This window comes from Rattus norvegicus, chromosome 10 (genome assembly GCF_021556685.1).
Source record: "Rattus norvegicus strain SHRSP/BbbUtx chromosome 10, alternate assembly SHRSP_T2T, whole genome shotgun sequence".
In the NCBI taxonomy this organism is placed as follows: Eukaryota; Metazoa; Chordata; class Mammalia; order Rodentia; family Muridae; genus Rattus; species Rattus norvegicus.
The window spans coordinates 73284798-73298657 of record NC_141543.1 but is presented as its reverse complement, the minus strand read 5'-3'; the positions used below and the strand labels follow the sequence as shown (position 1 = coordinate 73298657).

The following is a 13860-nucleotide window of genomic DNA, read 5'->3' as shown; positions in this document are numbered from 1 at the left end:
AAAACCTCTTTCCTGAGCCAGCCTCAAGGCCAGCTCCATCCTGCGTTAAGCACTGAAGACTCCCAGAGAAAACCCGTGTTTGAAAGCCACCTTTACAGGGGAGTAGATCTGTTGTTTCCCCTTAGTACCCACGTGTCTTAAGAGACACACCATGTAGGGAAAAGGATACCCGTCCTGTGGTGAGCACACAAGGAGGAGACAGAACCAGCCTGTGTACCGTCTGTTTGCAGGGAGCTGCTGTCCCCAACCCAGGCCAATGCCTTCCATTTATTTATGAAAAACTGACACAGTGGTGGGTAGAACCCAAGAGGTGTGGCTGGGGAAATGGGCAAGGCGCTTGAGCAATAGCTTCCTTCTGCCTTCACCCACCCCATGGGCCCTTGCAATACTCCCGGTCGGGCCCCTCCGCCTCAGGGATGCTGGCTGTGGTTGCCTGCCCTTTGGTGTGGAGGGAAGCAGGAGTGAGCAGAGCCCAGGCTAAGGCGCGGTAGTGTTGATCTTGCTGTGGGGACAGGCTGTCCCTGCGCTTACTGTGTGGGTGGGGTTTGGCCAGAGAAAAATGAAAGCCCCTCCTTCTTGAGCCCTCCCCAAGTCAAAGAAGCAGTGGAAGCCACAGAAAAGTGCCCACTTCAGACTGGACCCTCTGCAGTCAGCTCCATGCTTGGGAGATGCCCAGAAACCAGCAGACATCACAACTGTCCCCCAACACTCAAATGTTCTGTCTGCAGCAAGATCCTCGGCAAGGCAGGCAGCCACCACTTCCCACCCTGCAGGACAGAAATCCCTGAATACTGACTTAAGAAAAGTCTTTGTGCAGCCTGTGACACAAGACCCCACTCGGGTCCCCTGCACAGGGGGCACCAATTGGGGACATGGGAGGCATAGCAGGGCACAGTGTGGGCCCACCTGGCCCCAAGTTTGGCCAATGGTGCCACAATCTTGGGGCAGTGGGGATGTCTAAGAAGGAATGAGGTTGGAAAGGGTGAACGGGGCTGAACGGTCTCCCTGCTTCACGCCGGGTTTAGAAGGAGCCTTCCACCTGTAAGGGGCAGAAGGTCAAAGTGGATCTGGCTGCAACCAGCCAGATCAAAGCTGCAGTGGCAGGGACTATAACATCCATTCAGCTGCCCCAAGTCCCTGTGAGCCGGGTGGGTCCAGGCTGAGTCCCAGCAGAGGCTACCACGTATGTGTGGGTTATCCCACCACCCCAAGTCACCATTATGCAATGTCTTTGATTCTGCGCATGTAATTGTGCAGGTCCGGGGGCGGAGTGGGCCTTGTGGTTCCGGCCACATCTGGACAACCCCAACCCAAGTCCTCTTCATCCTCCTCATCCTCTTCACCAGCAGGCACTGAGTCATAGGCCAGCTCTTCCGAGGGCAGAGTGGTAAAGGTCGTGAACTTGACCCTCTTGCGTTTAGAGGTGGGCGAGCTAGCAGGGTCCTCCGTCTGGTCCCTGGCTGAGCCCCCAGAGGAGCCGTCCCCACGGCCGTGCACCTGGCTCTGGACGCTGGTCTGGGAACTGCCGCTGCTGTGGTGATCACCATGGCAGCAGGCAGGCACGGTTTCCAGCGCGCTCCCTGCAGGTGGCGACAGTTCACCTTGCACCCGCAGTGGCTGCCCATTGCCCAGGAACACCCAGTGGTGAGAATGGTCCATACTGGTCTGGCCCTCGGGAGGGATGCGCTTGTGCCGGTATCGCAGCACGAACACAATGCAGTTGATGAGGAAGACAAGGATGGCGAGGCAGAAGACCCCCAGCAAGGCATACATACCAATCTCTAGGTCCGTCAGCCCCCGGGGCATTTGCAAGAAGCCGGTGGGCAGCGGCAAGAAGTCTTCTGTGGGTGGCATGGGGCCGGCAGTACCCAATCCAGGGACCTCACCAGCCGGAATGGCAGTGCCTGGTGGACCAGCTCCGCGGGCTTCATCCTCGCCCCCACCAGGCCCGGGTTGGCTGGGCCCTGGGTAGTCATATGTGGGGTCCTCCTCGTCCCGCCCAAAGTGTACGCGCAGGCCCACAGGAGTAGTAGCCAGCACACTCTTGCGCTTGGTTTTCTGGCAACTCTCCGAGATGGTGAGCTCCGCACGGAGCAGATCTCCTGCCCCCTCTGCCTCAGCCACTAGCAGTGGGAAAGCCTTGTCCTGGGTCACGGTGGCCACCCGCTCATCCAGGCTGTTCACCAGAAGTCCATAGTCTCGGGGACTGTATAGAGAGAGTGGGGCTGTGGTTCCATCACTGTAGGAGAGCCACAGACTCAGCAGGGCTTCCTGAAAGAAGAGAGTGGAAGGGAAGAGAAGGGGCAGGAGTCAAAGCCAGTCCTACCCTTCTCGGATAAATACCAGTTCTGCCCCACTCAGTACCGAGACCTTCTGTCCCCTCTTAGGTTCTTTGCATTGGAAATGCTAGGTCCTAGCTGAGACCCAGGACCATCTCTGAAGTATAATGTGAGGCCCCTTGCTTGCACTGTGTAGAGGGGAACAGAGAGACTAGGGCTTCGGAGTCTTAACTACCACACTGAAGATCCCTCTCTCCTCTTGACCTGAACATAAGCTCCCCCTTGGGGTTTATCTCATCAGCTACAAAGGTAACCTCACATCTGTCTTACCCTTGGCTAATAAAGCCCAGAAAAAAGAGAGGGACCTGGATCAAAGAGAAGGGGACAAGAGACTACAATGGCCTGACACCATCTTTCCACCACTCTCCTACAGCTTATACCAATATCACCTAAGTGGAGATCCAGGGATGAGTTTGGAAGGTGTGGAGGTGAGAGCCCTCTGAGAAACCAGGAGAGGACCCTTATAGGGAGGCTGGGACCCTGTTCACCCCTGTAAAGCTCCTGGTATATCTAAAGGACTAGTCTTTAGGTTGATGTTTAAGGATGGGGCAGAGCCTCCAGGTCTGATATCTGACATGCTGGTTGGGGGAGGAGTTTCAGGGAGTCAGTTACCTGCTTGACAGAGCTGAGGGTGGGCTGTGCAGCTGTGGTGGCCAGGATGGTGTGGCTGCTCCCAGGGCTGGGTCGAAGGGATAAGGTGAGACTGGCTACCACCTGGGCCTGCAGCTGTGTGATACTGACCTTCTCCTCCGTCACTGTCAGCAATGTCTCCCCCAATACAGCCTCAGTCAGGGGGGATACCACCTAAGACAGAACAGGTGGTGGGAGGCAGCTGGGAAACAGCTGCCTGGTTCAGGGTCCCACCCAAGGGGGATCTCTCAGCATTGATGGGCAGGAGTGCATAGTTCTCCTGGCTCTCCCACACATGTCTGTAAGAAGGAGCAATGGAGAGTCAAGGGCTCTGGGGGGGGGGGGGCAGGCAGAAGTGCAGCCACAGATAAGAGAGGTGAACGGTGAATAGGAACTGGTGTGAGCTGAAGGATCAATTGTTTTATAAACAAAATACACCTGTAGGGTGTGGTCATTTATAAGCTTACAGATGACTGATTTCTACTTGGCCATCCCACTGTCAAAGGGGGAAGGCAAGAACTAAATTCTTAGACTACCCATAGATTTCTCCTTGTTACTCAGTAGCACCACTTGTCTCTCCACAGCTGTAGTCCCAGATCCTGTTCTGACTCCCCACCCCCACCCCCACCCCCACCCCCACCCCCACCCCCACCCCCACCCCAAGGATGGCTATGAAGGCTGATGAAGCTTGGATGAGAATTCTACCAAGACGTAAAAAGAGCTTGTCCTTGGAAGGTGCAACCTCAGGCAGAGGGGAAGAAGTGTTTCTTAGGGGCCACGGGGGTGGCTTTCAGAAGTGAAGGTCCTGGGCACACCCGGTTCCCAGGTCTACCATTTTGTACCTGGATAGAGCCCTTTCCTACCTTAAAGGGTGTGGTGCCTGGCTCCAGTCCTGCTAGCGTGTTGCTGTCCACCAGGTGGGCCACTCGGGGGTCACCCACCCGCATGAAGTCACTAACCAGGTCAGTGACCTCCACCAGCCAGTCGGGGCCCAACATGGTGACCACCTGCTCGGTGCCCTCAGAGGATGTCGTATGAAACTGGGTGAAGACCTGCAGGGTGGCATGCTGGTATTGCAAAGTGCAGCCTCTGTTGGCACTCTGTCTTCGCTCCTCTTCCTCTTCCTCCTCATCTTCGCTCTCTCGAGCTGACCTAGGGAATGCCGAAGTCAGGGCTAGGGGGTTAATAGTACCCAACCCTGGCTTTCCCTGGCTCACACACATCTCCTCCCTTGAACTTGCCCTGACCTCTTGGCCAGCCTACGCACAAGCCCTCCTTGGCTTGTGCTCTCTATGACTAGGTATAGAGCCAGCCATCCCAGCATCTCTCACATGGAGAGATTTCACCTTTGCAACCCATGCCTACCCACAGCTGGCAACCAATCCTAAGAGTGAGTGTGGCCACTTCTTCAGCACTGAGCATGCCCATGGCACTGTGCTGAACCTCACAATAGAGAAAGAAGGGGTCCTGGTAGCAAGCTCAGCTGATGATGTGCCCTATGGTCAGGAGTAATGAATGTGACCAAGTCTGATGTGTAACTGAGGAGATTTCCAAGCAAAGGGTAGAGGTCAGTTTCTTCTTGGTGCTTTTTATTTTATTTTAGAAGACAAAGGCAAGGTCTCACAGCTCAGGCTCGCTCTCCCTTCACCTACTCAACTCTGTCCTCGGACTGCCGGCACGCACTATCACACCTGGTTTTGTGTGGTGCTGGGGAGGGGATGCTGAAGCCAGGGCTTCATGCGTGCGAGGCAAGGGTTCTACTGCATGAATTATACCCCTACTCCCCTCTCGTTGCTCAGAGCAAGACAAAGAAAAAAAAGGGGGGGGGGAAGAAATAGGGCATTAAGCAAAGGGCAACCTGGACTTGATCTAGGAAAACCTCAGCCTACATTGCTTGGAAAAGATGCTAAAATCAGGGATACTCCCTGCCAGGAAGGTATGCACTAGTGCTTTGTCAGAATTAACCAACCATCCATTCACACAGAGGTCTCTTTTACCTGTTTTAACTAATTTAATCCTCACCGCAGTCCTGTAAAGCCTTATACTGCCCACTTCACCGTGAGGTTGTACTACTAGTGAATGAAACTAGTGAACTCAGGATTTAAACAAGGCTACTTGGCCAAAAGGCTTACTACACCCTCAGGACTCAAAGCTGCATGGCCCTAGCTCTGTAGCGGTCAGCAATGCCGCATCTCAAGTCTGGGCCCCTGCCCTTAAACAGAAATGGGCACTCGGACCAAAGCCCTGGTATGGAAAACCACATCCAAGCTGGAGGGCTCTGCTACTGTTCCTGCTTTTTGAGTCACTGCAGCCCTGAATGCAGCCTAGTTCTCCCCCTTCCCTCCCTGCTCCTCTCCATAGCCCTGGCTACCCATATGGGGCAGCTCTGAATGGCTGAGTGGAAAGTGGTAAGTATATATAGGCGTGGCCCACAGGCAGGCAGGCACTGAGATGTGGAAGTCTCCATCTTGGCCTGGGAGCTGGTCTGTACCTGTGTGTTATGGTGAGCCTGTGTCCAGCCAGGGAGATGTAGTGTATGTCTGATGTTATTTGTGTGGGTTTGTCTGCATGGGGGTCACGGGTGTAGCAAGTGCCACTGTGTTCGAGGGTGTATCCAGTCCCCTGGAGCCTTTGGGTCCCCAACTGGCCTCTATCCACTTGTTCTTGAAGACTTAGCTCAAGAAGCAGCATTTTTAGGAAGTCTGGTTTGATTTCTGGAGAAAAAGAGACTCCCTCCCTCACACCCCTTCATTTCTAGTCTACAGAGATTCCTATCATACTCTGGAATGTGTGTATGAGAGCCTGGCTGGCCATATTATTCTCACATCTCAAATGCTATCATTGCCCACAGACCGTGTGCACCCAGGGCCTTACACACATGCAGATAAGATTGCTGTCCCATGTTTACACTATGTGCTGGGGCTGTACCTTCTGTCGGGAAGGATAGGCACCCTCCATCCCTTCACTTGGCTGAGGCGAGCATCTGAGAGCTCGATGTGCAGAGGTAGCTTGGGGACCCAGACTGTCATTTCCAGGGGGGCACTGAGGACATCATAGCGGAAGGTGACTCTGGCGTTCATGGACCCTCGAGACTCCTTCCCGCTTACAAACACATAGTCACAGCTGCTGGACACCTGGGGAAAGGCAGGAACATGTAGCATGGGCATGGCTTGCCCTGCAGGTCCTCCTGCTGGGCAGTTCAGGGTACTTGAGTCTGACTAAAGGGGCCAATGAGGTTGCTGGTGAGGATATGGCAAGGACTGCTAGGGGAGAGGCTTCCCAGAGCTGTTCTCTACTGCAGCATGCTTAGGGGTGTGGAGCCAGAAGTATGAGATGGAGTCCTCCACCTTACAGGGGACATTTGACTCTTCAGAGCTGGAGTGAGGGACAGGTCCCTGCCTCCTCCATGCCATGGTAGCATGGATTTGCTAGGTGAGTGGGCAGCTGGCTAATTTCAAATAAAGGGCTGTTCCTGGAAGGTTTGGTGAAGAGGGAATGAGGAGAAAAATCTAGGATCAGGGAAGTATGAGCACAGGTGGGTGGATGGTGGCCATTGATATATATATATATTGCTTCTGCAAATGTGTGCCTACCTGGCTAGCAACCCCATGTCTAGAGGCTCCTTCTTGGAATCTAGATGCCTATTGGAGATGTGTTGCTGGGAGTAGTGTTCAATCTTTCCAGGGTGGTATTGTCAAGGTGTCAGGGTAGGTACAGGTGTCTGAGAGTACTTCAAGAATCCATGTACACATCCAACACACCTTAGAATGGATACACATATACCAGGACACTCCCATCAAAACACACCTTGGGGCACCTTTGTGAGTCTTGGGAAAGTTACCATGGCTACACTCCAAAGCCTCTGCAGTGGTAAGAGTGTTGGGTTATACCTTGCGGTGGTTGAAATGAGAATGACTCCCATAGGTTTATATATTTGAAAACTTGATTCCCCCATTGGTGGCACTGTTTGGGAAGGATTAGGAGGTGTAGCCTTGTTGGAGGAGGTGTGTCACTGGGGGCAGGTTTTGAGGTTTGAAAAGACTACATCATTCCCAGCCTGCTCTCTCTGCCTCATGCTTTGGACCGTATCTAAGCTTTCAGCTATTACCACAGCACCATATCTGCCTACCAGTTGCCATGCTTCTCACCATATAGTCATAGAATAACCTTCTGCAATTGTTAGCCCCACCAAAATTAAATGTTTCCTCTTTTAAGTTGTCCTGGTAATGGTGTTTTGTCATGGCAATAGAAAAATCAAGACTGCTCCCAATAAACTCTTCTATAAGTTGCCTTGGTCATGGTATGTTAGCATGACATAGAAGAGTAATTAAGACATGTCTCAGCCACATTTATGAACCCTGGACCATCCCAAACCCTTGGCAGTTACTTCTTGAATTATCTTAGCAGTGAGGTGGAGAGAAACAAGAAAGTCCCTTTAGTACCCTTGAAGGCAGGGGATTCCAATCACAGGCTAGGAAGTTCCACTAATGGCCTCCATAAAGAAGCCTTATTTCATAGAGATTCGTAGCAGTTCGTTTAGAAGTCTCTGAGTACTGCTGGTGTCCTAGCCATCACAGGATAAGGAAATGTGGTGGCTGAGCACAGACTCTTGGGAGGAGCTGAATCTGGTCATCAAGTCATATGTCCTGGGCTAAAGAGGAGATGGACAGAGCTGGTCTCTGAAGAGCAGCTGTGGGTAGGAGGGAGTCACAGACGGGAAGGGTCATAGGGAGGTTGTAGGTGCTGTGGTATAGCAGATCGACTCTTGCTAAGGCTGCCCTCCTTAGCTCCAGATTCTGTGAGCTTCCTGCCAAGGACTCAGGGAATATTTACCCACACCTTGCCTTATTTGAATCTCTCATATACAGGGCTTGATAATGACTTGCTGGGTTGAGGATACATGCCAACACTGCCTGTCTCCTTCTGGCCTGTCTTATTCTGCCAATATGTTCACCAGGTTTGGACGGAATAGTCCTTTGGTCTAGGGGAGGGAACATGAGTCTGAAGGAGAATATCCACGTCTGTGGGACTGAGTTGTTTGTGACACTGGGGTGCTATTTAGAATGGCAGAGAGGAGGGGCAACTGCTAGTCCACAGCAGGACAGAGGCACTGCCTAGTTCCAGGATGACCTAGAAGAGCTTGGGGGCTCTGCTCTCCCTGCCTGGAAAACTCACCTTGATGATGTCCTCTCTGTGAGACTGGCACTCCACGAGGTCAGAAACATCCAGGACAACACCAGTCACCTCGATAGCAATGACTTTAACGGGAATGGCTACAGTCCGCCCCGTCAGGATGGCAGTGTTGATGATCTCTGTGTCCTGCAGGGAGGGCAGGAGTGGTAGGTGTTCTGCTAGCTGCGTGTTTCTCTCCAGGGACACGTCACCCACTGCCCTGGTTCCTGGCTGCCACCACTGCTCAGATAGCCGTCTTCCTTTGGGGAAATGGCACACGTGTGCAGGGGCCTGCCTCTGCTCACCCTCAGGCTCCTCCTCAGATGATCAGCCCAGATGGATTGCTACCAGAAGCTTCACTCTGCATGCAGGGACCATCCCTTCCCCTGAGGCAAAGCTCTCAGAGTGACATGAGCACGTCCTCCTGGCTGCTTACAAGCACTCTGGGTGGGTCACAGACATGCTCCCAGCCTTCCATCCCACGGTGCTGCCTGCATCCACTGCCTCTTTGAACAAACCTCCCATATTCCTCCCCACGTGGTTTTTCCCTACGGGAGCTGGGTCCTTCTGAAGCACATCTCTCTCTTTACCTCAGATGGGACGAGTGTTTCCTCTGAGGGCTTCCAAAAACTTAAGGGATACCCATCGTCCCAACATGCCCTCCCAAGCAGCCCCTTTCCAGAAAATTCTTCTCTGATGACATCACCTGGGCAGCTCTGCATTCACCTCCCGTGAGTGTGCCCAGATTTACAGGCATTTCCTCAGGAGCGTTCCCTCCTCCCCGTTTCCCACCTTGCCCCTTCCATATGTACATATGCTCAGCCCTGCCCATGTGTGAATTCATAAACTGTGTTGGGGGAGGTGCTTCTTTTTCAAGGCTTGCTTACCATGGCTAGAGGCAGGATGGCTTGGACATCCCTTTGGATGACCGTCAGCTCAGTGACAGCCCGCTCCAGGTCGGGCAGGGCACTGTGGCCTCGGTAATCAATGTGCCACATGATCCTCCGCTTCACTGACTGGCTGGTGAAGTTCTCCATCTCAAAGTCCAGCTGCAGGATCTCCAGGGGTCCCTGGCTCTCCCTGCAAGGCCGGGCGGGAATGGAGGTTGGAGAGCCAGGCTCTGCAGCCCTCATAGGAATGTGCCTTTTCTGAGTAGCTGCTCTCCTCAACCTCTGGAGTCTCCCCAACCAACCCGAGTAACCCAACCCCAGAATCCCTCTTCCGATTTTCAGAAACTGACTCCCACCAGCACCGGGAAAGTCCATCTTTCTCCACAGAGGGTAGTTACCCAGCCCCCAGGGACCTATTCTGCAGAAATGGAACTCACCAGGGGGGTAAAGGTGTGCCCTGGGCCCAGGCCACATCCACAGTGGCTGTTGAATGCTTTGCCCCCGTCAGCAGCTCTGAAGTCACATGCCACTGGCCATTTCGGGACTTGGTGCCTAAGAGAGTCACACCCTTCTTGGCTTTCACCCTAGAACACAAATGAGAAAATGAGCCAGAGGTCAGAAAACGATCTGAAACTTGCTCGCTTGGTCACCAGCCCTAGGCTGGAGCTAAGTGAGCGAAGGGATCTGAACTTGGGGTTTACACTTAGCATTGGGGTGATCGGTTCTCTAAAGCTGAAACTTTGGAATTGTCATCCCTTCCGTCTTGTCCCTGGCCAAGCCTCTACTCAGTCTCTTCATACATTAGTAACCTCAGGATTTTCTCAGGAAGCCCATTAGGACTTAGAACATACCCATGCCTTTTATAGAGACAGAATCTTATGTAGCCCAGGCTGACTTTCAACTTGCTATGTAGCCATGGTGACCCTGAACTTCTAATCCTCCTTCCTTATTTTGGAGCCCTAGGATTACAAGTGTGCAACATGGTACCCAGTTTCTGGGTACTGGGGGTGAAACCCAGGTTTCATTCATGCTAGGTGAGTACCGGGCTAGCCCTAGAACCTCATCTTTTGGCTGACATGAGACACAGTAACACCCACTTCCGCTGGGGCAAGAAAGAAAGAAAAAAAAAAACTCATCCATCTTCACTGTGACAGCTTTTCAGATAGACACGGGGTGGAGGTGTCCTTTGAGTCTACAGCTCCAGAGCCTCCAATTTCTTTTTTACCATGACTTCAGAAGACCTCAAAGCCTCACCACCCCCCTCTAAATGCACCCCATGGGAAATAGGCGTCAGCTGTGCCCTAATTACCGCTGCCTAAAAGCAGGTTGATGGTCTGCTCCTTAAATCTGCATGCTCTGCTCCTGTTAATGCAGCCCAGGATGGTTGGTAAAACTCATTCACATTTAAGTCTCCATCACAGAGTCAGGTACAATACACTATAGAGATCTGTGAGCTTTGTGGGAGTGTGCCCAAGGAGGGGGTCCAGAAGGAAGTTGGGAAGCTCATGGTGATAATTCCGTTTCTAGACATATTGCTTATGCAGGGGAGCTGTCTGGTAGGACCTGTTTAATGTCTTCAGAACCCCCGATCTGACTCAAACCATATATTCCTACTTAAAAAATTATGATGTCCAGTGGAAAAGGCATCTCTGAATGCATGATGTTCTCTATAATAGACAGGGCCAGGCATCCCAGCTCCAGGAAGGTGTCCCAGAAGGACATCTCCTGTTCATCCCTAAGGCACCAACTCTTGGCTGTTCTCAGTTCTCCATGTGCTGGACTCATCTGTGATCTGGGCCAGTTACACCAGCTTGTGCCTGAGCACCCTTCCAGTCCAGATCCTGTCTTCCCCACAACCATGCTAGTAAAAGGGTTCATGTTTATTCATGTTTATTCGTGTTGCAAATCTTTCTCTGTGAGGCACAGAGCAAGAGGCAGAGGCTCTGGTCGGTAACTGGGGATATGACAGTGGATAGAGGTCCTTTTCATCAAGTCTATCTTGAATTGGTTCCCTAGAATCCACATGATGGATGACAGAAACAAAAACAAACAACAAACAAACAAACAAAAACAAAAAACAACTCCTGAGAGTTGCTCTCTAACCTCCACAAGAGAGCCATACCAGACAGGCCTCCCTCAGACAAACATGTTTTCAAAAGAAATTGTTGCATTGGACAGCAAGGACCAACAGGCTTTCAGAGATGTTGTGAGCTGTTTTGGTGAGATGACCCTGGAGATGGGATGAGGATGAGGATGCTGAGATCTTGCAGGGTCAGAGATGCACTTGACCTGAGTAGGGGAGCCCCTCCCCTCTCGTTCCCAGGACCCTTACCTAAGTGTGAAGTGTTCCAAGCTGGGGCTGGCAGCTGAAGAGGAGTTGGGTGCCAGGTAAAGGAGGATGCTGAGTACCTCTCCAGGCCTGAGTGGCCGGTCAGGCAGGCGGATCATCAGGTTGCTGTCTAGCCTGTGCTCCTGCATGGCCCTGCGCGGCGGCGGCCGGAACAGACTGATGCTGCCGATGCGCAGCAGCGGGTGCTGCGTGGGGCTTTCGGCGCGCGCGGCTGGTCCGGGCCCGGAGCCGCGCCGCGCGCTCCCGCAGCCGCCCGCTGCATCGGGGGCGTGCAGCGTGTAGTAGAGCTCAACCTGCTGGCTCTCCGCTGTCGCCTCCGGCTCCAGTCCGTCGGGGGACTTGCGGCGGGTGCTGGGCGGCGCGGCAGGGGCTGGGGGTCCGAACCAGGCCAGGGGCAGCTCCGCGCGCACCAAGCAGGTGGCCAAAGCCCCGCCCAGGCGACAAGAGCTCCGCACCTCGCGTGCGTCGCGGAAGGCGTGCAGGCGGACACAGGGCAGCCGCTCAGTGACCCCAAAGTCGTCCCAGTCGCGGCCAGCCACATAGAAGAGCACCTGTGCTACGGGCTGCGAGGCGGGCACGCGGGCGCGCACGATGAAGGCGCGCACTTTCCAGTTGACCGTCAAGCGCTCGGGGATGTCTAGGGTGCTGGACGGCTGCAGAAGCTCCCGCGCTACCACCTGGCTGGTGCTGAAGGGCCCCAGGGACACGTTGAGGACCGGCAACTCCTTGGTTTGGAACACCACGAAGGGCTCCGAGCGCTGCAGGGAGCCGTTCATCGCCGTGGGTGTCGGCGGCCGCGCTTCCTTTAGGAAGAAGGCCAGTCGAGTGTGCGACAGGCGGTAGCTGACTGGTAGTACAGGGCTAGCCTGAGGTCCAGGAGGGCTGGGGCTGGCCGGATGAGAGCGGCTGGCGGCTGTGGACAGAGAGCACAGAGATCCAGACAGGTCAGAGGAGGCTTCTGGGAACATATCTCCTGCCGAGAGCCTTCAGTGAGGTTTTATCCCCTGGTGTCCTTAAAACCTGCAAAATTATGGGTCCCCAAGATAGCTCAGGGGATAAAAAAACTTATTGCTAAGCCCGACAACCTGAGTTGGACCCCCTGGACGATCGTGGTAGAAAGGAGAGAATTGACTCCTGCAAGTTATCTTCTGACAATACTAACGCAACCTGCGCCCCCCCCCAAAAAAAACCATACAAAACAAACAAACCGACCTTGCAAAATGAGTAAACGGTTGCTGCCTCAAAGTGTGGGTTTGAGGACCTGCCAAAGGGTAGGTGCTCTGGCACAGGGGAGCGCTGACTTAGGTGATCTTTGCCACTGTATGCTGGGATAGCATTCAGCACTTGTCAAGCTTTAAAGTGTTTGATCTTCAGATCTGTCTTATGAATAGCATTGTGATCTCCAAACACTCAGTCACTTGATTTTACAGATGAAGATTACACATGTCACCCCCAAAGTACATGGGCAAAGCCAGGAGCAAAATTCAGACCCAGTGTGGGATTTTCCAGGAGCCCCTGTCACTCTGATTCCCTCCTAGCACACACTATGTAACAGGGAGCCTTTGTCCTTAGTCCCAAATGCAGTCCCTCTCCCATCTACTCAGGAAGCTACCTGGTTCTAAAAGTTCTGTCTTGGTCACTGCTGGGTCCTGTCCCCTGTCTCCCTTACCCAGTGCTGGTCTCATTATGTGCTGGTAATGAACCAAAGCAGCTCAACTGGGTTCCCGTTCCTCCCCTCACCCTGTCTCTCTCTCCCCTTCTCCTGGGCACAGATGGGACAAACCATGGTGTCCTTCCCTGCTCAATTCCCAGGACAAAGGAGGACGGCAAATAAAGGGCTACTGGTTGGAAGTCCTTCTGTATATCTTTCTGCAAGCTTTTTGAGTCTTGTTCCTCCCCACTTGAACCAAGAGGTTACAATACTGATGTGTGCCACTTGTCACTTGCATTTGAGAACAACAACAACAAATGTGGGATTTGTGCAACACAATGCAAATTCGTTTAGGTATTAAGGGTTTCTCTTGCTTGCTCTCATAATAAAACTCCAACTTACCTGGTGCCTAACTGTGACATTCAGTGTCTTTGACATGTGACAGCAGGGGTACCCTGGCCCTAGTGTTCCTTCCTAGCCTCAACTTGTAATGGGACACCTCCCTGCCATCCTCCCCCTACAGCCTCCCTTTGTTCACATCTTCTTCCATTTGACTCTCTCCTACACAAGCAAGGTCCAGGCTCCATGCCACCTTCTCCAGGAAGCCCTCCATGATGCACCCTCCACCCTGTGAAATTTCTTTCTCAGAAGGTGGCTCTCATCTCTTGCCTCATGTGGTGGTTACTTATGGGGCCTAGCCTAAGTAGACAACTACTTAGGAGCCTTCAACCAGTTACAAGTACTCTGCCATGAATGACTACAGGATCCCCCATGTCCGTCAGTAGAGACCCCAGTCAGTGCTTGGCATGCCATGCAATTCTCCCATAT

The 13860-nt window shown here is 53.1% G+C and overlaps 1 protein-coding gene across 1 annotated transcript in view; it reads right to left on the bottom strand.

Moving 5' to 3' along the window:
* Positions 1 to 214: 214 nt before the first annotated feature.
* Tmem132e (transmembrane protein 132E) overlaps positions 215 to 13860 on the bottom strand; it is a 55925-nt gene continuing 42279 nt past the window's right edge. The window contains exons 2-9 of the mRNA NM_001414334.1: positions 11364 to 12294; positions 9469 to 9615; positions 9029 to 9221; positions 8145 to 8288; positions 5898 to 6103; positions 3833 to 4121; positions 2952 to 3143; positions 215 to 2271 (exon numbers count right to left, since the gene is read on the bottom strand). Coding sequence (NP_001401263.1) covers positions 1219 to 2271; positions 2952 to 3143; positions 3833 to 4121; positions 5898 to 6103; positions 8145 to 8288; positions 9029 to 9221; positions 9469 to 9615; positions 11364 to 12294 — 3155 coding nt within the window. The 3' untranslated portion in view covers positions 215 to 1218. The remainder of the gene's footprint in view (positions 2272 to 2951; positions 3144 to 3832; positions 4122 to 5897; positions 6104 to 8144; positions 8289 to 9028; positions 9222 to 9468; positions 9616 to 11363; positions 12295 to 13860) is intronic.